This window comes from Mercenaria mercenaria, chromosome 1 (genome assembly GCF_021730395.1).
Source record: "Mercenaria mercenaria strain notata chromosome 1, MADL_Memer_1, whole genome shotgun sequence".
Classification (NCBI taxonomy): Eukaryota; Metazoa; Mollusca; class Bivalvia; order Venerida; family Veneridae; genus Mercenaria; species Mercenaria mercenaria.
In genome coordinates this window covers 93483977-93511943 of record NC_069361.1, presented here as the reverse complement: position 1 = coordinate 93511943, position 27967 = coordinate 93483977, and the positions used below count along the sequence as shown (strand labels likewise).

The 27967-nt window shown below is 36.7% G+C and overlaps 1 protein-coding gene across 1 annotated transcript in view; it reads right to left on the bottom strand.

Annotated features, from left to right (window-relative positions):
- LOC123530115 (uncharacterized) overlaps positions 1 to 27967 on the bottom strand; it is a 379601-nt gene that overhangs the window by 265390 nt on the left and 86244 nt on the right. The window contains exon 4 of the mRNA XM_053517535.1: positions 20444 to 20562. Within this exon, the coding sequence (XP_053373510.1) occupies positions 20444 to 20507 (64 nt within the window). The 5' untranslated portion in view covers positions 20508 to 20562. The remainder of the gene's footprint in view (positions 1 to 20443; positions 20563 to 27967) is intronic.

The window sequence follows — 27967 nt, the reverse complement described above, 5'->3', positions numbered from 1 at the left end:
ATGAAATTCTACCAAATAAATAAGTTTGTTATGTACAAATATGTGGATTTTTATAAAATTAAAGGGCAACTAGAGCTATCACTAAAGGTGATGAATGTACCCCCCGCATGCACTGACAACAGTACATTGCAATTTGACGCACACAAGATTGCATAATTATGTGGACTGTATGTATATAGACTGTATGTATACAGTTTAGTAACAAAAAACAAAGTCCCATAACTATGCAGAATATTTATCTAAAAGAACGTAACATGCACCATGCACAACTAGGGTTGGTACTGATCACTTGTGTGAAGTTTCATTAAATTGTGTGCAAGTGTTCGGAAGATTAGGCGTGCACAAAACTGCATATGCAGACTGTATGTACATAGTATGTTAATAAGAAACAAAGTCCCATAACTCTGCAATTTTTGTCGTTGAAAGAACCCAACATGCCCCATACACAACTACTGTTGTTACTGATCACTTGTGAGAAGTTTCATTAAATTGTGTTAAGGGGATGAGGAGAGATGGTGCGCACAAGATTGTGTCTATGTAATAAATATGTATATAGTTTAGTGACAAAAAACAAAGTCCAGTAACTCTGCAAATTTTTTTTCTGAAAGAACCTAACATGCCCCATGCACAACTACTGTTGTTACTGATCACTTGTGTGAAGTTTCATTAAACTGTGTCAAGTGGATGAGGAGAGATGGTGCGCACAAGATTGTGTCTATGTATATAGTATAGTAACAAAAAACAAAGTCCCATAACTCTGCAATTTTTTTTTCTGAAAGAACCTAACATGCCCCATGCACAACTACTGTTGTTACTGATCACTTGTGTGAAGTTTCATTAAATTGTGTCAAGTGGATGAGGAGAGATGGTGCGCACAAGATTGTGTCTATGTATATAGTATAGTAACAAAAAACAAAGTCCCATAACTCTGCAAGTTTTTTTTCTGAAAGAACCTAACATGCCCCATGCACAACTACTGTTGTTACTGATCACTTGTGTGAAGTTTCATTAAATTGTGTCAAGGGGATGAGGAGAGATGGTGGGCACAAGATTATGCCTACGGACAGACGGACAGACAAGACAACCTGAAACCAGTATACCCCCCCTTACAACTTTGTTGTCGGGGGGTACAATAACTTACTTTACAAATAAATGCGAACAAAATTGTGTGTACACAACCACATTGTGGTGATCTAAATTTTGTTTAAGTTTCATAGTTCTAGGTCAAATAATTATATCAAAAGTTATGATGCAGAAATTGCCATATTTATAGTACCCTATATAGTTAACAGTAGAAACTTCTAAGGGCCATAACTCTGGTGTTACTAGGGCAATCTGACTGAAACTTGACAGGCCGCAAGAACTCATAGTGGTGAACATGTATATGAAGTTTTATATAAATATTCCCAACCATTTCCTAGATATGGCTCCGGACGGATTGACGGACGGACGGACAACACCAAAACTATATCCCTCCGACTTCGTCGGGGGATAATAACTGTATACCTATATAAATAAATCATATCCCAACAATATGTGTAATTTATAAAAATATTTAATGACAAATGTGGTTTCAACAGCTATTTAGAAAATTCTAGTGCACTGAACTTTTCATAAAAAAAAAAATCACGGAGGACATGTACATTTTTTGCACCTGAGAACTTAGATCTTACATCAAAATGGACAGATCATAACACCCTGAGGCAGACCAGAATAAGTTTCAGAATAATTAAATTATCATTTTTATATTTTACCCGGTAGATTTATGCATAAAGCATATATCATACATGTATATAGTATACATGTATATACGTCATGTAGATAGTAAACAAGAGGACCATGATGGTCCTGAATCGCTCACCTCTTCCCACATGACCCAGTTTTGAGTATGACGTCGTTTTTTTCTATTATTTGACATAGTGACTTAGTTTTTGAGCTCATGTGACCCAGTTTTGAACTTGACCTAGATATTATCAAGATAAAAATTCTGACCAATTTTCATGAAGATCCATTGAAAAATATAGTCTCTAGAGAGGTCACAATGTTCTTCTATTATTTGACCTATTGACCTAGATTTCGAAGGTACGTGACCCTGTTTTGAACTTTACCTAGATATCATCAAGGTGAACATTCTCAATAATTTTCATGAAGATCTCATGAAAAATATGGCCTCTAGAGAGGTCACAAGGTTTTTCTATTTTTATACCTACTGGCCTAGTTTTTGACCGCACGTGACCCAGTTTCGAAAGTGACCTAGATATCATCAAGGTGAACATTCAGATCAATTTTCATGAAGATCCATTGAAAAATGTGGCCTCTAGAGAGGTCACAAGGTTTTTCTATTATTTGATCTACTGACCTAGTTTTTGAAGGAACGTGACCCACTTTCGAACTTGACCTAGATATCATCAAGATGAACATTCAGACCAACTTTCATACAGATCCCGTGAAAAGTATGGCCTCTAGAGAGGTCACAAGGTTTTTTTATTATTTGACCTACTGACCTAGTTTTTTAAGGCATGTGACCCAGTTTCAAACTTGACCTAGATATCATCAAGGTGAACATTCTGACCAATTTTCATGAAGATCCATTCAAGGGTATGGCCTCTAGAGAGGTCACAACATTTTTCTATTTCAAGACCTACTGACCTAGTTTTTGATCGCAGCTGACCCAGTTTCAAACTTGACCTATATATCATCAAGATAAACATTCAGACCAAATTTCATACAGATCCTATGAAAAATATGGCCTCTAGAGAGGTCACAACGTTTTTTCATTATTTGACCTACTGACCTACTTTTTGAATGCACATGACCCACTTTCGAACTTGACCTAGATATCATCAAGATGAATACTCTGACCAATTTTTATGGAGATCCATTCACAAGTATGGCCTCTAGAGAGGTCACAAGGTTTTTCTATTTTTAGACCTACTGACCTAGTTTTTGACCGCACGTAACCCTGTTTCGAACTTGACCTAGATCTCATTAAGATGAACATTCAGACCAACTTTCATACAGATCCCATGAAAAATATGGCCTTTAGAGAGGTCACAAGGTTTTTCTATTATTTGACCTACTGACCTAGTTTTTGAAGGAACGTGACCCACTTTCGAACTTGACCTAGATATCATCAAGATGAACATTCAGACCAACTTTCATACAGGTCCCATGAAAAATATGGCCTCTAGAGAGGTCACAAGATTTTTCTATTATTTGACCTACTGACCTAGTTTTTGATGGCACTTGTCCCACTTTCGAACTTGACCTAGATATCATCAAGGTGAACATTCTGACCAATTTTCATGAAGATCTCATGAAATATATGGCCTCTGGAGAGGTCACAAGGTTTTCTATTTTTAGACCTACTGACCTAGTTTTTGACCGCACGTGACCCAGTTTCGAACTTGACCTAGATATCATCAAGATGAACATTCACACCAACTTTCATACAGATCCCATGAAAAATATGGCCTTTAGAGAGGTCACAAGGTTTTTCTATTTTTAGACCTACTGACCTAGTTTTTGAAGGCACGTGATCCAGTTTCGAACTTGTCCTAGATATCATCAAGGTGAACATTCTGACCAATATTCATGAAGATCTTGTGAAATATATGGCCTCTAGAGAGGTCACAAGGTTTTTCTATTTTTAGACCTACTGACCTAGTTTTTATCGGCACGTGACCCAGTTTCGAACTTGACCTAGATGTCATCAAGGTGAACATTCTGACCAACTTTCATAAAGATCCCATGAAAAATGTGACCTCTAGAGTGGTCACAAGCAAAAGTTTACGGACGGACGGACAATGGACGCCGTGCGATCACAAAAGCTCACCTTGTCACTTTGTGACAGGTGAGCTAAAAATGTCACCGTAGGGCAGACGTTGCATAATTTTTGATACCGTTCAAATTGAATATTTTAATCTTTTTTTATGTGATAAAACATTTCAACTGTATTGCCAATGCTAAAAAATCATCGTCAACCTTATTTTTTGTAAGTACATATTGTTATGCCTTATGGGGTTGATTCTCCTCGTCCATTCATAAACAAGAGGACCATGATGGTCCTGAATCGCTCACCTCTTCCCACATGATCCAGTTTTGAGTATGACGTCGTTTTTTCTATTATTTGACATAGTGACCTAGTTTTTGAGCTCATGTGACCCAGTTTTGAACCTGACCTAGATATTATCAAGATAAAAATTCTGACCAATTTTCATGAAGATCCATTGAAAAATATGGTCTCAAGAGAGGTCACAAAGTTTTTCTACTATTTGACCTATTGACCTAGTTTTTTAAGGCACGTGACCCAGTTTCAAACTTGACCTAGATATCATCAAGGTGAACATTCTGACCAATTTTCATGAAGATTTCATGAAATATATGGCCTCTAGAGAGGTCACAAGGTTTTTCTATTTTTAGACTACTGACCTAGTTTTTGACCGCACATGACCCAGTTTCGAACTTGACCTAGATATCATCAAGATGAACATTCAGACCAACTTTCATACAGGTCCCATGAATAATATGGCCATTAGAGAGGTCACAAGGTTTTTCTATTATTTGACCTACTGACCTAGTTTTTGACGGCACGTGACCCAGTTTCGAATCTGACCTAGATATCATCAAGGTGAACATTCTGACCAATTTTCATGAAGATCTTGTGAAATATATGGCCTCTAGAAAGGTCACAAGGTTTTTCTATTTTTAGACCTACCGACCTAGTTTTTGACCGCACGTGACCCAGTTTCGAACTTGACCTAGATATCATCAAGGTGAACATTCTGACCAATTTTCATGAAGATCTTGTGAAATATATGGCCTCTAGAGAGGTCACAAGGTTTTTCTATTTTTAGACCTCCTGACCTAGTTTTTGAAGGCACATGACCCAGTTTCGAACCTGATCTAGATATCATCAAGGTGAACATTCTGACCAATTTTCATGAAGATTTTATGAAATATATGGCCTCTAGAGAGGTCACAAGGTTTTTCTATTTTTAGATCTACTGACCTAGTTTTTGACCGCAGCTGACCCAGTTTCGAACTTGACCTAGATATCATCAAGATGAACATTCTGACCAATTTTCATGAAGATCCATTGAAAATTATGGCCTCTAGAGAGGTCACAAGGTTTTTCTATTTTTAGATCTACTGACCTAGTTTTTGACGGCATGTGACCCAATTTCGAACTTGACCTAGAATTTACCAAGATGAACATTCTGACCCATTTTCATAAAGATCCCATGAAAAATGTGACCTCTAGAGTGGTCACAAGCAAAAGTTTACGGACGCACACACGCACGGACGGACGACGGACGACGGACACCGCGCGATCACAAAAGCTCACCTTGTCACTTTGTGACAGGTGAGCTAAAAACAGAACGATCTTGAGATCCGAGTCAGTGACGTTAAATTTAAAATCAGACAAGACTTGAGGCAACATTAATGTCGGACTCCGATGAAAAGGCATCAAAATCAAATTTAAATTCATATTTACCTGAATCTGTTTGACTGTTTACAAATTCTTCGATTGTTATGTTACGTGATGCAGCCATTTTGTTTACATACATAAACAGACTACTTCAAGGCCGAGCACCTGACCGCATGCTTTATGGGTTATGTAACTGGCTGAATCATGGGCCTAATATTCAAATTACCTGTTACATCACATCATCCGGGACATCGGCCTACATATCAATGCACAATTTCGAACTATATTTTTCAGTTTGTTTGACTGTTTGTTTTGGGTTTAACGCCGTTTTTTCAACAGTATTTCAGTCATGTAATGGCGGGCAGTTAACCTAACCAGTGTTCCTGGATTCTTCCTGTTTCTATTTAAAGTTAGGCCTTAAATGACATCCAATCGCATGACCCATAAGTCACATGCACTGGTATGTCCCCAAAATCATTGGTCAGTATAAATGTTTTATCGAGTGCCCTCTGAAAAATATGTGCCCGCCCGCCCACTTAGCTCATTAGGTAAGAGCATTGGTCTACGGATCTCGGGGTCGCGAGTTCGATCCTCGGCTGGGGCGTATGTTCTCCGTGACTATTTGATAAACGACACTGTGTCTGATATCATTAGTCCTCCACCTCTGATTCATGTGGGGAAGTTGGCAGTTACTTACGGAGAACAGGTTTGTACTGGTACAGAATCCAGGAACACTGGTTAGGTTAACTGCCCGCCGTTACATGACTGAAATACTGTTGAAAAAACGGCGTTAAACCCAAAACAAACAATCAAACAAACTGAAAAATATAGTTCGAAATTGTGCATTGATATGTAGGCCGATGTCCCGGATGATGTGATGTAACAGGTAATTTGAATATTAGGCCCACGATTCAGCCAATTACATAACCCATAAAGCATGCGGTCAGGTGCTCGGCCTTGAAGTAGTCTGTTTATGTATCTAAACAAAATGGCTGCATCACGTAACATAACAATCGAAGAATTTGTAAACAGTCAAACAGATTCAGGTAAATATGAATTTAAATTTGATTTTGATGCCTTTTCGTCGGAGTCCGACATTAATGTTGCCTCAAGTCTTGTCTGATTTTAAATTTAACGTCACTGACTCGGATCTCAAGATCGTTCTGTTTTTTATGAATGGACGAGGAGAATCAACCCCATAAGGCATAACAATATGTACTTACAAAAAATAAGGTTGACGATGATTTTTTAGCATTGGCAATACAGTTGAAATGTTTTATCACGTAAAAAAAGATAAAAATATTCAATTTAAACGGTATCAAAAATTATGCAACGTCTGCCCTACGGTGACATTTTTAGCTCACCTGTCACAAAGTGACAAGGTGAGCTTTTGTGATCGCACGGCGTCCATTGTCCGTCCGTCCGTAAACTTTTGCTTGTGACCTTTACTTCCGGAAATTGGAGATAACATGTGAATGCACAAAGTGTACCGTTATTCGTATGGATCATTCGTTCAGAAATATAAACAAATCGATGTCAAAAATGAATGCACTCTATGGCGCTTGCATGCGGAGATGGATAATGGCGCTTATCGCGCTTCTATGTGGAGATCGATAGCAGCGCTCTAATTTAGGCGCTTCCATGCGGTAATAGATAGAGGCGCTCTTAGGCGCTTGCAAGTGGGAATGGGTTAAAGTAGACATCGTCGTTTATATGACTGAAAAATTGTTGAAAAAGACGTTAATCCCTAACACACGCACAAACTCCACACTGCGTCGACAGAAAGTAGTCATTATGGCAAAAATAGCTGAAATAATGTTGTTCTTCTATAATTCTACTTTCTAGCTTTTATCGCTTGGTGTTGCAATTTAACATATATAATTATTAAGTTTTACAATATCGTAAAGTAGGGCTATAGCTTGAAAAATATCAAGGCTCTATTAGTGATTCAGAAAAGAAGATTTTCAAAGTCTCTTATATATATGCCTATACTAGGTACATGTCACACACAGGGGCGAGACCATTTTTGACCTTAGGGCAATAATAAGTCCAGTAAAATGAAAGTAGAAACTAACGTAATTCAAACTTCAAAAACATCATTGAATTAAAGTCATTCATAATTTTAATAGTCTGTATGGGTTATTTACGATATATTTTATTGAAAATAACCGCTATTGGTTGAAACGCCGCCAATACTGATACTTTTTATCCATTTTGTTCGTTTGTAACAAATGCACGTAATTTTGCGAGAGCTACGGTCAGAAAATTGGCCCGGAAAAAATTCTGCTGGCAATGTTCTGTCATATAGGTCGCAGGAACTTTTTCAGGCAGCAAAATGAGTAGAAAAAGTGCGACCTATACTCACCAAAATACGGTATAGGGAAAAGTGACCACACCTTCTGGAAGCCATGTTTTTGACAAATCAAAATAATATGAATAATCTTGGTAGAGGGTCACACAAGGACCATTTAATGAATAAAAATAATTTGAACAACCTTGGTAGAGGGTCACATAAGGACCATATGTAAAAGATTTTTAAAGTTTCCACTATATACATATAGGGAAAAGTGACCACGCCCTCTGGTGGCCATGTTTTTTGACGAATCAAAAAATTTTGAAAAAACTTGGTAGAGGGTCACACAAGGACCATTTGTGTAAAATTATTTTAAAATTGGGCCAGCAGTTTCACACAAGAAGATTTTTAAAGTTTGAACTTTGACAAATCAAAATAATATGAATAATCTTGGTAGAGGGTCACACAAGGACCATTTAATGAATAAAAATAATTTGAACAACCTTGGTAGAGGGTCACATAAGGACCATATGTAAAAGATTTTTAAAGTTTCCACTATATACTTTTCCCTATAGGGAAAAGTGACCACGCCCTCTGGTGGCCATGTTTTTTGACGAATCAAAAAATTTTGAAAAAACTTGGTAGAGGGTCACACAAGGACCATTTGTGTAAAATTATTTTAAAATTGGGCCAGCAGTTTCACACAAGAAGATTTTTAAAGTTTCAACTATATACATATATGTATAGGGAAAAGTGAACACGCCCTCTGGCAGCCATGTTTTTTGACAAATTAAAATAATGCAAACAATCTTGGTAGAGGGTGACACAAGGACTATTTTGTGTAAAATTATTCTAAAATCGGACAAGCAGTTTCATACATGAAGATTTTTAAAGTTTCCACTATATACATATTGGGAATAGTGACCGCGCCCTCTGGCGGCCATGTTTTCTGACAAATCAGTATAATTTGAACAATCTTGGTAGAGGGTCACACAAGGACCATTTGTGTAGAATTATTCTAAAATCGGGCCAGCAGTTTCACACAAGAAGATTTTTAAAGTTTCCTCTATAAATACATATAGGGAAAAGTGACCACGCCCGCTTGTGGCCATGTTTTTTGACGAATTGGTATAATTTAACGGCCATGCTTTTTGATGAATCAAAATAATTTGAACAACCTTGGTACAGGGTCACATAAGGACCATTTGTGAAAGATTTTAAAAGTTTCCACTACATACATATAGGGAAAAGTGACCATGCCCTCTGGCGGCCATGTTTTTTGACAAATCAAAAAATTTTGAAAGAACTTGGTAGAGGGTCACACAAGGACTATTTTGTGTAAAATTATTTTAAAATCGGGCCAGCAGTTTCGCACAAGCAGATTTTTAAAATTTCAACTATATACATATAGGGAAAAGTGATGAACGACTTGACGCACTGACGCATGGAGGACGGACACAGCATGATCACAATACCTCACCATGAGCACATCGTGCTCAGGTGAGCTAAACAAGAGGACCATGATGGTCCTGAATTGCTCACCTCTTCCCACATGATCCAGTTTTGAGTATGACGTCGTTTTTTCTATTATTTGACATAGTGACCTAGTTTTTGAGCTCATGTGACCCAGTTTTGAACTTGACCTAGATATTATCAAGATAAAAATTCTGACCAATTTTCATGAAGATCCATTGAAAAATATGGTCTCTAGAGAGGTCACAAGGTTTTTCTATTATTTCACCTATTGACCTAGTTTTTAAGGCACGTGACCCAGTTTCAAACTTGACCTAGATATCATCAAGGTGAACATTCTGACCAATTTTCATGAAGATCCATTCAAGGGTATGGCCTCTAGAGAGGTCACAAGGTTTTTCTATTTCAAGACCTACTGACCTAGTTTTTGATCGCAGTTGACCCAGTTTCAAACTTGACCTAGATATCATCAAGATAAACATTCAGACCAACTTTCATACAGATCCCATGAAAAATATGGCCTCTAGAGAGGTCACAACGTTTTTTCATTATTTGACCTACTGACCTACTTTTTGACGGCACGTGACCCACTTTCAAACTTGATCTAGATATCATCAAGATGAACATTCTGACCAATTTTTATGGAGATCCATTCACAAGTATGGCCTCTAGAGAGGTCACAAGGTTTTTCTATTTTTAGACCTACTGACCTAGTTTTTGATCGCACATGACCCTGTTTCGAACTTGACCTAGATATCATCAAGATGAACATTCAGACCAACTTTCATGAAGATCCATTGAAAAATATGGCCTTTAGAGAGGTCACAAGGTTTTTCTATTATTTGACCTACTGACCTAGTTTTTGACGGCACGTACCCACTTTCGAACTTGACCTAGATATCATCAAGATGAACATTCAGACCAACTTTCATACAGATCCCATGGAAAATATGGCCTCTAGAGAGGTCACAAGGTTTTTCTATTATTTGACCTCCTGACCTAGTTTTTGAAGGCACGTGACCCACTTTCAAACTTGACCTAGATATCATCAAGGTGAACATTCTGACCAATTTTCATGAAGATTTCATGAAATATATGGCCTCTAGAGAGGTCACAATGTTTTTCTATTTTTAAACCTACTGACCTAGTTTTTGAACGCACGTGACCCAGTTTCGAACTTGACCTAGATATCATCAAGATGAACATTCAGACCAACTTTCATGAAGATCCATTGAAAATTATGGCCTCTAGAGAGGTCACAAGGTTTTTCTATTTTTAGACCTACTGACCTAGTTTTTGATGGCACGTGACCCAGTTTCGAACTTGACCTAGAATTTACCAAGATGAACATTCTGACCCATTTTCATAAAGATCCCATGAAAAATGTGACCTCTAGAGATGTCACAAGGAAAAGTTTACGCACGGACGACGGACACCGCGCGATCACAAAAGCTCACCTTGTCACTTTGTGACAGGTGAGCTAAAAACCATATTTAACCCTAAGGAGATAATTTGAATAATCTTAGTAGAAGACAACTAGATGATGTTACATACAAAATATCAAAGCCCTAAGACCTGTGGTTTTGGAAGAGAAGATTTTCAAAAGTTTTCCTATATAAGTCTATGTAAACCATATGACCCCCAGAGCAGGGCCATATTTGACCCTAGGGGGTTAATTTGAACTAACTTGGTACAGGACCATTAGATGATGCCGCACTAAATATCAAAGCCTTAGCTACTGTTGTTTCGGACAAGAAGATTTTAAAAGCTTTTCCTTTCGGTTGTCATGGCAACCAGAGTTCTGCATGGATTTCAATACTTTGGGCAATTTTGATAGGGGACACCCAAGGATCATTTCTGTGATATTTAGTAAATATGGCCATCGGTTTTGAAGAAGACTTTTGAAACTTACAATATAGCCATATAGGAACAAGAGGACCATGATGGTCCTGAATCGCTCACCTGTCCCAACATGACCCAGTTTTGAACTGAGTATGACGTCGTTTTTTTCTATTATTTGACATAGTGACCTAGTTTTTGAGTCATGTGACCCAGTTTTGAATCTGACCTAGATATCATCAAGATGAACATTCAGACCAACTTTCATACAGATCCCATGAAAAATATGGCCTCTAGAGAGGTCACAAGGTTTTTTCATTATTTGACCTACTGACCTAGTTATTGACGGCACGTGACCCAGTTTCAAACTTGACCTAGATATCACCAAGGTGAACATTCTGACCAATTTTCATGAAGATCCATTCAAAAGTATGGCCTCTAGAGAGGTCACTAGGTTTTTCTATTTTTAGACCTAATGACCTAGTTTTTGACCGCAGCTGACCCAGTTTCGAAACTGACCTAGATATCATCAAGATGAACATTCAGACCAACTTTCATACAGATCCCATGAAAAATATGGCCTCTAAAGAGGTCACAAGGTTTTTCTATTATTTGACCTACTGACCTAGTTTTTGAAGGCACATGACCCAGTTTCGAACTTGACCTAGATATCATCAAGGTGAACATTCTGACCAATTTTCATGAAGATCTTGTGAATAATATGGCTTCTAGAGATGTCACAAGGTTTTTCTATTTTTAGACCTACTGACCTAGTTTTTAACCACAGCTGACCCAGTTTCGAACTTGGCCTAGATATCATCCAGATAAACATGCAGACCAACCTTCATACAGATCCCATGAAAAATATGGCCTCTAGAGAGGTCACAAGGTTTTTTCATTATTTGACCTACTGACCTAGTTATTGATTGCACGTGACCCAGTTTCGAACCTGACCTAGGTATTACCAAGGTGAACATTCTGACCAATTTTCATGAAGATCCATTCAAAAGTATGACCTCTAGAGAGGTCACAAGGTTTTTCTATTTTTAGACCTAATGACCTAGTTTTTGAACGCAGCTGACCCAGTTTCGAACTTGACCTAGATATCATCAAGATGAACATTCAGACCAATTTTCATACAGATCCCATGAAAAATATGGCCTCTAGAGAGGTCACAAGGTTTTTCTATTATTTGACCTACTGACCTAGTTTTTGACGGCACGTGACCCAGTTTCGAACTTGACCTAGATATCATCAAGGTGAACATTCTGACCAATTTTCATGAAGATCTTTTAAAAAATATGGCCTCTAGAGAGGTCACAAGGTTTTTCTATTTTTAGACCTACTGACCTAGTTTTTGACCGCACATGACCCAGTTTCGAACTTGACCTAGATATCATTAAGATGAACATTCTGACCAATTTTCATAAAGATCCCATGAAAAATGTGAGATCTAGAGAGGTCACAAGCAAAAGTTTACGCACGGACGCACAGACGCACGGACGGACGCACGGACGACGGACGCTGCGTGATCACAAAAGCTCACACTGTCACTTTGTGACATGTGAGCTAAAAATAAGCCCTGCCCCCTGGCAGCCTTGTTTTTTACCGAAACAGAATGGTTTGAAGAAGATTTTTTTTACAAATTGTTGACATACGACACACGAAGTACGACAGACACTGAGCGGTCACAAAAGCTCACCTAGAGCTTTTGGCTCAAGTGAGCTAAAAATGCATTATTCGACATATGGCTCTTAACCTCCATACTAACCTTATGGTGATAAACAAGTCTGCAAAGTTTCAAAGCAAGTGTTGTTATAGTATTCAAATAAGGTGGTCCTTAGACTAAACAAGAGGGCCAAGATGGCCCTAGGTCACTCACCTGAGTAACACACCATAACAGTGTAAACATGTTTTACCTAGTGATTTCAAGGAAACAAATATTCTGAGCAATTTTCATTAAGATTGGACCAAAAAGGTGGCCTCTTGAGTGTAACAAGCATTTTCTTTAATTTGACCTAGAGACCTAATTTTTTAACAAACATGACTGAGACTTGAACTTCTCCAAGGTTTTATGAAAACAAACATTTTGACAAAGTTTCAGGAATATTTAAGCAAAAAAGTGGCCTCTTGAATGTATACAAGCTTTTCTTTTAATTTGACCTAGTGATCTAGTTTTTGATCCCATGTGACCCAGATTTGAAATTATGCAAGACTGTATGATAAGAAACATTCTGACCAAGTTTTATGAAGACAGAAAATGTGGCCCCTAGAGTGTAAACAAGCATATTCTTTGATTTGACCTGGTGACCTAGTTTTTGACACCACATAAACTAGATAACAAGAGCTGTCCGTAAGACAGCGTGCTCCACTATTGGCGATTTGACAATAAAATGAACAAGAGCTGTCAGCTGACAGCGCGCTCGACTATTCTCAGTGCTTGATAGTATAATATAAGCTACGAGTAAAACTTTAACATTACAATAAGCATATTCTAAGTCGAAAAGGGGCCTTAATTCAGTCAAAATGCTTGATAGAATTATTTGCTCCTGTTTACAGACTGGGGTCATGATGGTAAACAAGTATGCAAAATATGAAAGCAATATCTCAATGGACTTTGAAAATATTTGGGGTGGTACGCAAACTTTAACATTTGTGTGATGCTAACGCCGACGCCGGGGCGAGTAGGATAGCTCCCCTATTCTTCGAATAGTCGAGCTAATATATGTCTCAATAAGAGACCTCTACTTTTAAAAGGTAGATACACCAAGAGGCATAATTCTGTCAAGAACACAAATTAAAGTTAATGCAGATAATCATGGTAAAGATATATTTTGAGTTTCAAGTCATTATCTTATATAGTACCAAAGATATGTCCAGAAAACGAAGTTTGTCAAAAAATTTAAGTATGAAAGGGGCTTAATTTGGTCAAAAATACAAATCAGAGTTATGGGGATTGTTACCAAGTCTTATCTTATACTGAACTACAGTTATATCCAGAAAGCGAAGATTGCCAAAAAACATTAAGTATGAAAGGGGCATAATTCTGTCAAAAATACAGTAAGAGTTATGGGGATTGTAACCACACAGGCAGATGATGATTATAAAGAAACATTTTTAATTTCAATTCATTATCTTTTAAAGTAGCAAAGATAAGTCTATAAACAAAGCTTTCGAAAAAATTTAACATGAAAATAGTTCCAAGTATAACAACTTTGTGACATTGACCTTGGGTATAATGGGCCCAGACCCTGCACATACTTTGTTTGTATGATGGACAATGTTTATGTGAACTTACAGTAAGATATAAGCAATAGTAACAAAGATATGACAGAAAAGCAAAGGTTGCTGAAAAACTTTAACCTTAAAAATAACCAAAGTATAACACCTTGGTGACCTTGACCTTGGGTATAATGGGCCCAGCCCCTGCACATACTTTGTTTGTATGCTGGACAATGTTTATGTGAAGTTACAGTAAGATATAAGCAATAGTAACAAAGATATGACAGAAAAACAAAAGTTGCCAAAAAACAAAAGTTGCCGAAAAACTTTAACCAAGAAAGGTGACGCCGACACAGACGCCGGGGCGAGTGGAACAGCCCCACTATTCTCTGAATAGTGGAGCTGAAAATTCATCCAAGATTTCATGCAGGCAAATATTCTGGCAAAGTTTCATGCATATTAAGTGAAAACGGCAGCCCCTATTGCATGCGCAAGGTTTTTCTTTGATTTTAATAGGTGACCTAGTTTTTGACCCTAGATGATCCAGATTCAAACTTGGGCTAAAGATCATCATTTTGACAAAGTTTCATGAAGATAGGGTCATAAATGTGGCCTCTGGAGTGTTATCAAGTTTTTCCTTTGATCTGACTAGATGACTTAAAAGTTTCTGAACCCACATGACCCAGATTCAAACTTTGCGCACAAGATTGTGTCTATGTATATAGTATAGTAACAAAAAAAACAAAGTCCCGTAACTCTGCAAATTTTTTTTCTGAAAGAACCTAACATGCCCCATGCACAACTACTGTTGTTACTGATCACTTGTGTGAAGTCTCAATACACTGTGTCAAGCGGATGAGGAGAGATGGTGCGCACAAGATTGTGTCTACGGACAGACAGACAGACAACCTGAAACCAGTATACCCCCAATGAAGTCTCTTTATGGCTGCAAAGGTCAAACTAGCAAATGTTGGCCCTTTAAGGGGCTATAACCCTGATGCTAATACAAGTTGTGTGCAAGGTTGATTCAAATCCACTACAAAATGTGGTCTCTTATAATCCTGTTCAGAAGCCAAAATAGCAAATTTTGGCCCTTTAAGTGGTCATAACTGGTGTGAAGCAGTTACTTGGAACTATAAAGAGAACTGTGTCTATAGTTCAAGACTTCAATTCCTCAGTCTTTGAGCAAAGTATGCAATGGAAAACTGGATATAATCAGTATGCTTAACAGAGATCAAATGGGTGGCAACAGACAAAACAATGTTCTATCTGTAGCAGATCAAATCATTCTACACAACAGTGTAGATTCAAGCAAAGGAACCTGGGATTCTTAGGCAAATGCTACTTTATGACTGGACACAAACAAAATCAAAGTTGGAATAAGAATAACAGTTAGGATATAGGCCATAGTGCCAATCAAATTCCATGCACAACTGCGGAAAATAGGTATTCAGTGTTAAGAGATTTATGTGACAATTGTGAGTTTTCACTCTTAAATTGCAAATGCTCTGATGAAGAAATTGAAAATAGTACTGATAATACTGTTTCCCATTCTCAAGATAGTGTAAATAATGATTCTGTAATAACAAACAAAAGTACAACAGAATCTGATCTAAAACTTGGAAAGAAAGGACTGAATATTGGTCATATTAATATACAAGGTTACAATAGCATGTATAAATATAGTGAAATCGAGTTAATGTTAACTTCTTCACGTAACAATATTCATGTTTTGGGGATCAGTGAAACAAAGGTTTCTTCAGATGTTATGACAAATTCGTATAAAACTGAAGGATATAAAACCCCCTACAGAAAAGATAACACAAACAGAAATGGAGGTGGTCTCCTTGTATATGTAGCAAATAGTGTAAATGCTAAACGTAGGGAAGATCTAGAAATTTCAGATATAGAATATATTGTTTTAGAAATAGCATGTAAAAATAGTAAACCTTTTCTTATATGTCAGATGTATAGACATCCTAGTTGCCAGGTAGAATGGAAAGATAGATTTGAAAATTTCATAGAAAATCTCCTGTTAGAGCAAAAAGAAGTTATAATTTTAGGAGACATGAATAGGGACCTCTTAAATGATCATATTTGCAATAAATGTTTAGACTTTACTATTTCTCTTGGTCTAGACCAATTAATACAAGAAGCTACTAGAGTTAATAACAGGTCGAAAACTTTGATAGATCACATATACTCCAATAAGCCAGAACACATTTCATGTACCAAAGTTAACCACACTTAAGCATCAGTGATCACTATCCAGTTTTCTGTAAAAGAAAATTTACATCTTCATCTCAAAATGAACACAAGTATATTAGGTACAGATGTTTTAAAATTTTTCAAGAACAACTATTTTGTCATGATCTAAGAACAGAGTCTTGGGATGAGGTATACTGGCAAAACAATCCAGATGATATGTTAAATAAATGGATGGATATTTTCCTTCACATAGTGAATAAACATTCACTAGTAAAAACTAAGAGGGTTAAACTTAAGCATCAGCCAGACTGGTTCACTCCAGAAATTCTTCAAGAAATAAACAAAAGGGACAGCTATAAGCAATGCAAAATGATAGACCAATATAAATGTTCTAAAAACAAAGTTTTAAGATTAATTCGTAATGCACGGAAGCAAACATACAAACATAAAGTAAGCCAGGGTAAAGATAATCCAAGTACAATTTGGGAACTATTTAAAGAGCATGATGCATCAAAAAATCATAATGATCAAAACACAATTCACAGTATTATTAAAGATGGAATCACATATTCAGAGAAGGACAAATTTTCTGATATTTTTAATAACTTCTTTGTAAATGTATCTGCAAATATTAAAGACCCAATGCCATTGTCCAGTTTTGACTACCTGCAACATGAAGTTAATCGGAAAGTCCCTTTGGACACTCATTTTCAAATACCAGACATCTCTGTTCAGTTTATTCAAAATTACTTAAAAAATATAAATGTCACAAAAGCAACAGGACTTGACAATATAGGACCCAGATTGTTAAAAATAGCAAGTTCATATATCGCACCGGAAATTGCTTTTATCATAAACTGCAGTTTTAAGTCTAAAATATTCCCTTCTATTTGGAAAGAGGCAAAAGTCAAACCTCTGTTTAAGTCGGGTGATTGCACAGATGTAAATATCTACAGACCTATCTCAATATTATCAACACTATCTAAGGTAATAGAAAAGCATGTCCATGATTCTTTTGCTCAGTATCTGGAAGTGTTTCACATACTACACTCAAAGCAGAGCAGATTCCGCAAAGGTCACTCTACAGAAACAGCCCTACTACATATGACAACTGGGTAAAAGCTCTAGATACAGGGAAGTTAGTAGGTGCAGTCATGATTGACTTTAGAAAAGCTTTTGATTTAGTTGATCACAAGCTGTTGCTGAAGAAATTATGAATATATAAATGTTCAGACGAAACTATTGAATGGTTTCAGTCATATTTAACAGACAGGAATCAAGTAGTCTGTGTTGATAATGTTGTATCTTGCCAACAAAAAGTAACATGTGGGGTACCCCAGGGCTCAATACTTGGTCCCTTACTATTCCTTCTATTTATTAATGATCTTCCGCTCTTATTTCTGATAATATTAAATCAGTTGATCTATATGCTGATGACACTACATTATACGATGTACATACATGTAAAGCTACTTTACAGTCAAACTTGATACAAGCATTGCAAAAATTAGAGCAATGGTGCAAATATAATGGAATGCAATTGAATACTTCCAAAACCAAAGTTTCACTTATTACAACCCCTCAGAGAAGACGACATGTTTCAGAAAATCCTTTATCTCTTCAGTATCATAATGTAAATCTTGAAATAAGCAATGGAGGGAAATTACTTGGCATTCATATTGAGAATACAATAAAATGGGACACCCATGTTAGATATGTAACAAGGAAAATATCCTCATACCTTTGGCTGCTCTCAAAAATTCAATCATTTCTTGATTTAAAACACAAAATAATGTTTTATAACGCATATATTCAATCACATATTGATTACTGTAGTATTATATGGTCAAATACAACACATTCTAATGTCAGTAAAATTATTCGCCTTCAAAAACGTGCATGTAAACTGATTTTTGGACAAAACTATACAACCTTTGAAGATGCCATGAAAGAAATAAATCAGCTTCCTTTCCTAGATAAAGTTAAATTCATTAAAGCTGTAGTTATGTTTAAAATTGTAAATAGAAATTTTCCAATGTACATATGTAAAGACTTTGAACTTAAAGATGCAGATGATGTTAATCAATCCATTATTTTAAGATCAGACTGTGGTCCCACTTTCAAAGTACCAAAACCAAATACAGAACTTTTCAAAGGAAGCTTATTGTATTCAGGGCCTGTTGTGTGGAATGATTTACCAGGTGATATAAGAAATTGTTCATCTCTGGAAGTCTTCAAACACAAGACAAAAGCATACTTTATACAATAAATCAAAGTACCTCTGATGCATAGCTAATAGTTTGTTTAATTAAATTGAAAGGTTTGATTGCTAATTTGGATTAAATTTCTTTCAATACTTTTGTATGGCTTTAATACACCATTTGAATGATATGACAATTTAAAGCAATCTGTTAATCTTTCTCTTAATATAAAGTTATATACATACATATGTAGGTATTGGTGTTAGTATTTTAGTTTCCATTATGTGAATGTGTGTATAAATTTTGTTCTTCTGTCTTATGTACATAAAACGTGAGTAAAATTGTGTAGAGGGCCCCAAGGTAGATTAGTATAATACTATGCTAATTGGGCAACCCTCTGTAAATAAAGACTTTACTTACTTACAACTCTGGAACCCATGATGGGATCTGGCCAGTGTTCGAAAGGAACCTAGATATTATGCCAATACAAGTTGTGTGCAAGTTTGATTAAAGTTGATTGCAAAATGTGGTCTCTTTATCGTGTTCACAAGAAATTGTGGATGAACGACGGACGAAGGGCGATCACAAAAGCTCACCTTGCCACTACAGGACAGGTGAGCTAAAACGCCCAAATGGGCCTCAGGTGCTCACCTGAAGAAAATGTTTACCATCTGACTTTGCTTCTGACTAGTTTTGGTGAAAATCCTTCAAGCTGTTCATTAAAACAGAAGCTTTTTAAAGGTTTTTTTTAATATTTTCCTGTCACACACCAAAATGCACAACCTTCAGAAGAAATCATTTGAAGATATTTCTATCTTAACTCAAGTGGCCAAGTGCATCTACTGGAACAAATTTGGCATAAGACCTTATAATAATGTTACAGACCAAGTCTGATGAAGATCAATCAAGCTTAAGCTCTAGTGGACCCTAAAAGGGGCAAAGTGTCCCCCAATTGAACAAACATGGTAAAGGACTTTATGATCACGCACGGACGCACGCACATACACCGAACAGCCATTTGGACAACTATGTCTTCGCTTCCGCAAGCGGGCTCGACAAAAACCTATATTCATGATTTTCACCTGATAAATATTGGTACTACCGACGAGTTATATTTTACGGATTAATATAGTTTTCTGTGTGTCATTCGCCTTGGTCACATGACAAATATTTACCCCGTAATTAATGTAGTTCAACACCTAGACAAAAATCAATATATTTATAAAATTTACAAGTGTATCCAATCAAAACCACATTTTTTATTTAAAAATCAATTATAGATCACATTTATTGCCTATCCATAGCAAATTGCATCGATCTGTTTACTCTCTATCTTTCAGTTCCTTGTAAGTATTGAACTACTTTTATGGCGCATGCACAGAGAAAGGCAGCGCTGAACCGGAACCATCTGTTCTTGGTCTTGGTCACGTGATAAATATTTATGTTGTAAAGTAGTACAACGCATAGACAAAGTTCTTTACAAGAACTTACAATCCCTGCCATATTTTTCACCTACAAAATCATACTCAGTGTTCACATTTATTGCATATGCTAAATAAATGGTATAGATCTGTTTACTCTCAGACCCTTGAATTTCACAGAAGTACTGAACTACTTTTATAGCGTGTGCATGGAGAAAGGTAGTAACGACATTTGTAACTACAATTTCACCAATGTCGGTATACATAGTTGGGCTACGCTCCCCAATAGGTTTGAATTTTCAACCCTATATTTTTGCCCCATTATTTTGAAAACATTTATTTACAGCAGACTTACCTTTCTCTGTGATGCTTGGAGTTGATGGTTGAGGTAATCTGGATGATTTAGTAGTTGGTATCATCACTGTTGTCTGCACTGCTTTGGTTGAAATGGTAGTATCTGTGACATTCACTTCTCTGCAAACACATATTAAGACATGTCAACATTTTACACATCAGATTTCTGTTTGAGAACACATTTGCATATAATTTAATTTTTTAGACAGCACCTTCTTGAGTTAATAAAAAGTAAATATGAAGTGATTCAATCAATAAAACACAGTCTTTGATAATATAAGAGGGTCATGATGACCCTGGATCGCTCACCTGAGTAATATGAGCTACATGTTTCAAATGTCAAACTGATGATAAAATATTAAGAAAGTCAGTAGGTCACATTCATGGTCAATGAAATTCAGTTTTACGATTTGTGTGCAAAACTGTGTATGTCATCAAAATTTCAAGGCTGTATCTTAAAAAACAAGAAAGTAGGTCAGTAGGTCAAGGTCACAGTCAAGTGACATCACCAGGTAATTATAATTAAACAGTCTTGAAAATAGGATCAGATGATTTTTTAAGTATTTTTCCTATATAACTCACATAATAACTAAGTGACCCCTGGGCAGGGCCTCTTTTAACCCCAGGGACATATTTTGAACAGTTTTGGTAGAGGACTACTAGACAATGCATCCTACCAAATATCAAAAGCCTAGGTCGTATGGTTTCAGACAAGAAGATTTTTAAAGTTTTTTCCTATATAAGTCTATATAAAACTTGGGACCCCAAGGGCAGGGCCTCTTTTCACCCAAGGGGTACAATTTGAACAATTTTGGTTGAGGACCATAAGACAATGCTACAAACAAAATATCAAAGGTCTAAGTGTTGTGGTTTCAGACAAGAAGATTTTTAAACTTTTTTTTCCTATATAAGTCTATGTAAAACTTGGGACCCCCGGGGTGGGGCCATATTTGACCCTAGGGGGATAATTTGAACAATCTTGGTAGAGGACTGCTAGATGATGCTAAATACCAAATATCAAAGCCCTAGGCCATGTAGTTTTGTACAAGAAGATTTTCAAAGTTTTCCCTATATAAGTCTATATAAACCATGTGACCCCCGGGGCGGGGCCATATTTGACCCTAGGAGGATAATTTGAAAAATTTTGGTAGAGGGCCACTAGATGATGCTACATACCAGATATCAAAGCCCTAGGCCCTGTGGTTTTGGACAAGAAGATTTTTAAAGTTTTTCCTTTCGGTTGCCATGGCAACCAGAGTTCTGCATGGAATTCAATTCTTTGAACAATTTTGAAAGGGGGCCACCCAAGGATCATTCCTGTGAAGTTTGGTGTCATTATGCCCAATGGTTTTCAAGAAGAAGATTTTTTTAGAAATTGTTGACGGACACACGACGCACGACGGACGACGGACGACGGACATCAAGCGGTCACAATAGCTCACCTTGTCACTTTGTGACAGGTGAGCTAAAAACACTGATTGTAAACTGTGTAGAAAATCTCTCTAGGTAAAACAAGAGGATCATGATGACGCTATAATGCTCAACTGTTAAAACTTGGCCCTGGAATTATCGAAATAAACATTCGGATCAAGTTTCACGATGATAGAGTCATAAATGTGGCCTCTACAGTGCGAACAAGTTTTTCCTTTGATCTGAGTTTTGACCTTGTTTCTTACCCCACATGGCCCAGTTTTGAACTTGGCATGGGAATCATCAAAAAAAAAAACATTCATGGCCCATAGAGAGTTAAGGAGCTTCTCCTTTGATTTGAGCTGGTGACATACATTTTGACCCCAAATGACCAAGTTTTAATCATGGCCTGGAAATCATCCTGAAAAAATTTTCAGATGAAGTTTCATGAAGATAGGGTCATAACTGTGGCCTCAAGAGTGTTAATAAGCTTTTCCTTTGACTTGACCAGATGACCTCTTAGAAAAGAGACAAACTTTACAAGCTTTTCCTTTGATTTGAGCTGGCGACATACATTTTGATCCCAAATGACCAAGTTTTAATCATGGCCTGGAAATCATCCTGATAAAACTTTCAGATGAAGTTTCATGAAGATAGGGTCATAAATGTGGCCTCAAGAGTGTTAATAAGCTTTTCCTTTGACTTGACCGGATGACCTCTTAGAAAAGAGACAAACTTTATAACAAGAGCTCCGCCAAGCAGGGCAATATACGCCCGAAGGGTTACATCAAAGGATGGGAGCAAAATTTAAAGAACTTGACTATTGTAGCTCAAAGGACTGGAACAACAAAAGGAAAACTTCAAACAAGAGGACCACGATGGTCCTGAATCGCTCACCTGTCCCCACATGAACTGAGTGTGACGTCGTTTTTTCTATTATTTGACATAGTGACCTAGTTTTGAGCTCATGTGACCTAGTTCTGAACATGACCTAGATATCATCAAGATAAAAATTCTGACCAATTTTTATGAAGATCCATTGAAAAATATGGCCTCTAGAGAGGCCACAAGGTTTTGCTATTATTTTACATAATGACCTAGTTATTAAAGGCATGTGACCCAGTTTTGTACTTGACCTAGATATCATCAAGGTGAACATTCTCACTAATTTTCATGAAGATCTAATGAATAATATGGCCTCCAGAGAGGTCACAAGGTTTTTCTATTTTTAGACCTACTGACCTAGGATTTGACCGCACGTGACCTAGTTTCGAACTTGACCTAGATATCATCAAGGTGAACATTCTCACCAATTTTCAAGAAGATCCATTGAAAAATATGGCCTCTAGAGAGGTCAAATGGTTTTTCTATGTTTAGACCTAGTGACCTAGTTTTTGACGGCAGTTGACCCGGTTTCAAACTTGATCTAGATATCATCAAGATGAACATTCAGACAAACTTTCATACAGATCCCATGAAAAATATGGCCTCTAGAGTGGTCAAAAGGTTTTTCTATTATTTGACCTACTGACCTAGTTTTTGACCGCATGTGACCCAGTTTCAAACTTGACCTAGATATTATCAAGATGAACATTCTGACCAATTTTCATGCAGATCCCATGAAAAGTATGACCTCTAGAGAGGTCACAAGGTTTTTCTATTATTTGACCTACTGACCTAGTTTTGGACCGGACGTGACCCAGTTTCGAACTTGACCTAGATATCATCAAGATGAACATTCTGACCAATTTTCATTCAGATCCCATGAAAACTATGACCTCTAGAGAGGTCACAAGGATTTTCTTTTATTTGACCTACTGACCTAGTTTTTGACCGCAGTTGACCCAGTTTCGTACTTGACCTAGATATCATCAAGATGAACATTCTGATCAATTTTCATGCAGATTGCATGAAAAACACAGCCTCTACAGAGGTCACAAGGTTTTTCTATTATTTGACCTACTGACCTAGTTTTGGACCGGACGTGATCCAGTTTCGAACTTGATCTAGATATCATCAAGATGAACATTCTGACCAATTTTCATACAGATCCAATGAAAAATATGACCTCTAGAGAGGTCACAAGGATTTTCTATTATTTGACCTACTGACCTAGTTTTTGATCGCAGTTGACCCAGTTTCGAACTTGACCTAGATATCATCAAGGTGAACATTCTCACCAATTTTCATGAAGATCCTTTGAAAAATATGGCCTCTAGAGAGGTCACAAGGTTTTTCTATTTTTAGACCTACTGACCTAGTTTTTGACCGCACGTAACCCAGTTTCGAACTTGACCTAGATATCATCAAGGTGAACATTCTGACCAACTTTCATAAAGATCCCATTAAAAATGTGACCTCTAGAGTGGTCACAAGCAAAAGTTTACACACGCACGCACGCACACACTGATGCACGGACGACGGACGCTGCGCGATCACAAAAGCTCACCTTGTCACTATGTGACAGGTGAGCTAAAAACAAATCTAAGTCCACAAAAAAAGTATTGAAAGTCCACCAAAAAAATCCTTATCAGATACAGGTATGTAAAAATACACCTAAAAATTGGAGGTACCATCCATGTTGTACTACAGAAAAGTCATCTTGGTTTTTCTCTATGGCCAATAATAAAAAAGTTTCCAAATAAGCTATTTATAGTAACATAAAAGGGAAGTAATAAAAAATATTGTAAGTGAATAAAAAAGAGATCTGCCAAATAAAAACAAGAGAACTGCAATGCAGAGCAATATACACAAAGCAAAGCCATACATGACTTTTGACCCTTAAGTGTGATCTTGACCTTGAAGCAAGTCATCCGGAACATGCACTCTGCACGTCGTCTCAGTGTGGTGAACATTTCTGCCAAGTTTCTTTGAAATCCTTCCAGCAGTTCAAGAGTTACAGAGCAGACACGAAACAAACTGATATGACTTTTGACCCCTAAGTGTGACCTTGACCTTGAAGCGAGTTATCCGGAACATGCGTTTTGCACGTCGTCTTTGTGTGGTGAACATTTATGTCAAGTTTCTTTGAAATCCTTCAAGGGGTTCAAGAGTTACACAGCGGACACGAAACAAACTGATATGACCTTTGACTCCTAAGTGTGACCTTGACCTTAAAGAGAGACATCCAAAACATGCACTCTGCACGTTGTCTCAGTGTGGTGAACATTTGTGTCAAGTTTCCTTGAAATCCTTCAAGGGGTTCAAGAGTTACAGAGTGGACACTAAATTGCTAACGGACAGACGGACGGATAGACGGACACCAGCGTCATAATATAATACGTCCCTTTCACTGTATGCTGTCACGTGACCTGGTGTACGGCGAGAAAAATGCAAGATGGCGGACGTGGATATTGGGGAAAGTTAGGCTCTCGTTTGTTTATTGATTTCTCTGTTAATATTTCCTTTAGGGGAGAATGTTTTGTCATATTACACGGCACTGACATATTTTGTCTTTCATCGGTTGTATACCATTACCTCCAACAACGGTTTGAATTTCTAGACTTTGCTCCTGAATGCAACAAAAACAACGGAAAATAAATTTAAGCGAGGAGAGACTCGGTTTTTCGAATTTTCAATCCCTTTGTTCTACGATTTCTGCCAAATTATGAAGCACACATAGGCTATGTACATAGACAAAACGTGTGTATCAGCCAGTTCACTGAAAACCGCATTTTTCCTAAAAAAAATATTCGTTTTAAAATTTGCCAAGTGTACGGACGGAAGGCCGAGGTTATTTTGTCGGTGTACGGTAAGACGACGACCAAAAGTGTACGGTGAGCAGACAAAAAATAAAAGATTTTGCTACAAAATGATGTACAGAAAGAAGACAAAATCCTGACACGATCACCAGCTGCCTTACCCTAGAAACTTAGACGGATTAATTTGGTCTATTTTTCGACATTAGCGCTGCCAATTTTCAACGTGTTTCCAAAGAATTCTCCAGTCTCTGTAAACCGTACAGAATTTTAAAGATTATTGACAAATTAGAATGAACTTGTTTCTGTTTTTAGCTCATTTGAATGATGTTTAAAATCTGCATATAATCTGATAGATATATTCTTTCATGCACTTGCTTTGGGGGACCTTAATTTTTTGGGAAGCAAAGTATGGAGAGATAACAGTATTGTGTTTTACCTGATCATGTGAGCTAACTTAAACAAATGAATATACAAGCTACAATTTTCTTTCGATTTATCACTGTATGTCCTAAACAGATGCCTGCATAGCAATTTGTTATCAGTTAGATTGTGATTCTGTCATATTTTAAGTAAATAAGAGTCCAGTCATAAATCAGCCTAACACAAGCTGTGTTATGGTTCGAATCACGGACTAGGAATATTTCCGCCAATTTTGTGAATAGTTCTTCCAGAAACATTGTCATAATTTAATGACGGCCGAATTTAGAGTAAATACTGGTCAAAATGTTCACAGAAAACATCACTAAATCTAAAACTGCCAAAACAGCTAAAGGCACAGATAACAAAAACCGTAACACAAAAGTGTTAAAAGTATTGCATGAATAAGGGTTCTGTTTTTGCAGTCAGAGCATACACCTAATAACATTAAAAACAACATAACGCAGGTATATACTCACATTTCCGGTACAACTTTTATATAAAGTAGCCAAACTAGATTTCCAAAAGAGTTTGGAGCTCTTTACACTTTAGTGGCATACCTACTAAATCAATACTTTATAATTTTTATTGTTGTATATGTATTTTCTCTATTACGAAATACTGAATTTCATTTTGCATCAAAAGGTGCTAAAAAGCCACTTTTTGATCTCTATCATGTCTATGTTGATTTTATTAAGGATGTACGAGCGTTTTTTTTTTTCATGATATCCGCCATTTTGAAAAATGTTTCTTCGAGCATTGAATTTTAACAAAAGTTTTGCCAAAAATTAACGCTAAATAATTAAAATTTGACTAATAATGTACCATTTAACAAAATAGATTCTACTTTTTGTAAAAAAATCACCCTTATTTTTGGCTGGCATTTGCCTAAAATTGATGTAAGATTTACAATTTGGTAGAGGTAGGTAATTTCAAATATCTAACAAAGTAGATCAGGTTTGGTTTTGATATTTTCCTGACTGATACAGATAACAATAAGCTATAACTGAAATAAAAGTTTTCAAGATAGCACTTTATTTTATCTAGAAAATATAGATTAAAACAAAAAGAACAAAATAATGTCAAAATCCACCAGTTTTTAACAGTTTTTTCTTCATAAATCTCTTAGATACACGGTGACCCCAACCTTTTTTCTTTCCGTTTTGAAGCATTTTTGTGTGTCATTAAAGCTGCAAAATATTTTGAAAACTTACCGTAAGAATTTTTCTGTAGATCTAAATACAATTTTCCATTGAAAATAAAGTGGGTGGGGTAATTATGTCAACATGTAAAAATGAACGGAGATGTGTTAGTGATATTTATGCTTATATAATGCTGACATCACATTGTATTCATATCAACCTGTAAGACATGAAATCCCTATAGCATTAAATGGGATATTACGTTTTATAGGGTACCACCATCGGCGACTTGTGTTTTTTCTTCTCTTGTTTGTCTTAGAAACTAATATTCGTCAAGCTCACCGAGTATGAAAAAAATCTTAACGTTAGAAAAAGTCCGCTCCTACATCCTTAAACATTAATGGTAGTATCTACATGGTGTTAAATATACCTATGGAAAGGTGTTCATTTGAACTTCAACATACTATCATCAGTATAACTGTATTTTAAATCATATTTCAGTAAATGATCGTATTGAAAATCAACACCTGATCTTGTCTAAGCCGATACGTCAAAATACATTTCAAATGTCGATCATAAATAACTTCTCAAATGGTGACTCCAACGTTTCTTCTAAAATAGCAGCATGCCATACTTTAAAATCGTGTTAAATATTAAAAATAAAGTTGTATTTGCACGAAGGTTGTTGTTGGATTTAACGTCGCACTGACACATGATAGGTCATATGGCGACTTTCCAGCTTTAATGGTGGAGGAAGACCCCAGGTGCCCCTCCGTGCATTATTTCATCACGAGCGGGCACCTGGGTAGAACCACCGACCTTCCGTAAGCCAGCTGGATGGCTTCCTCACATGAA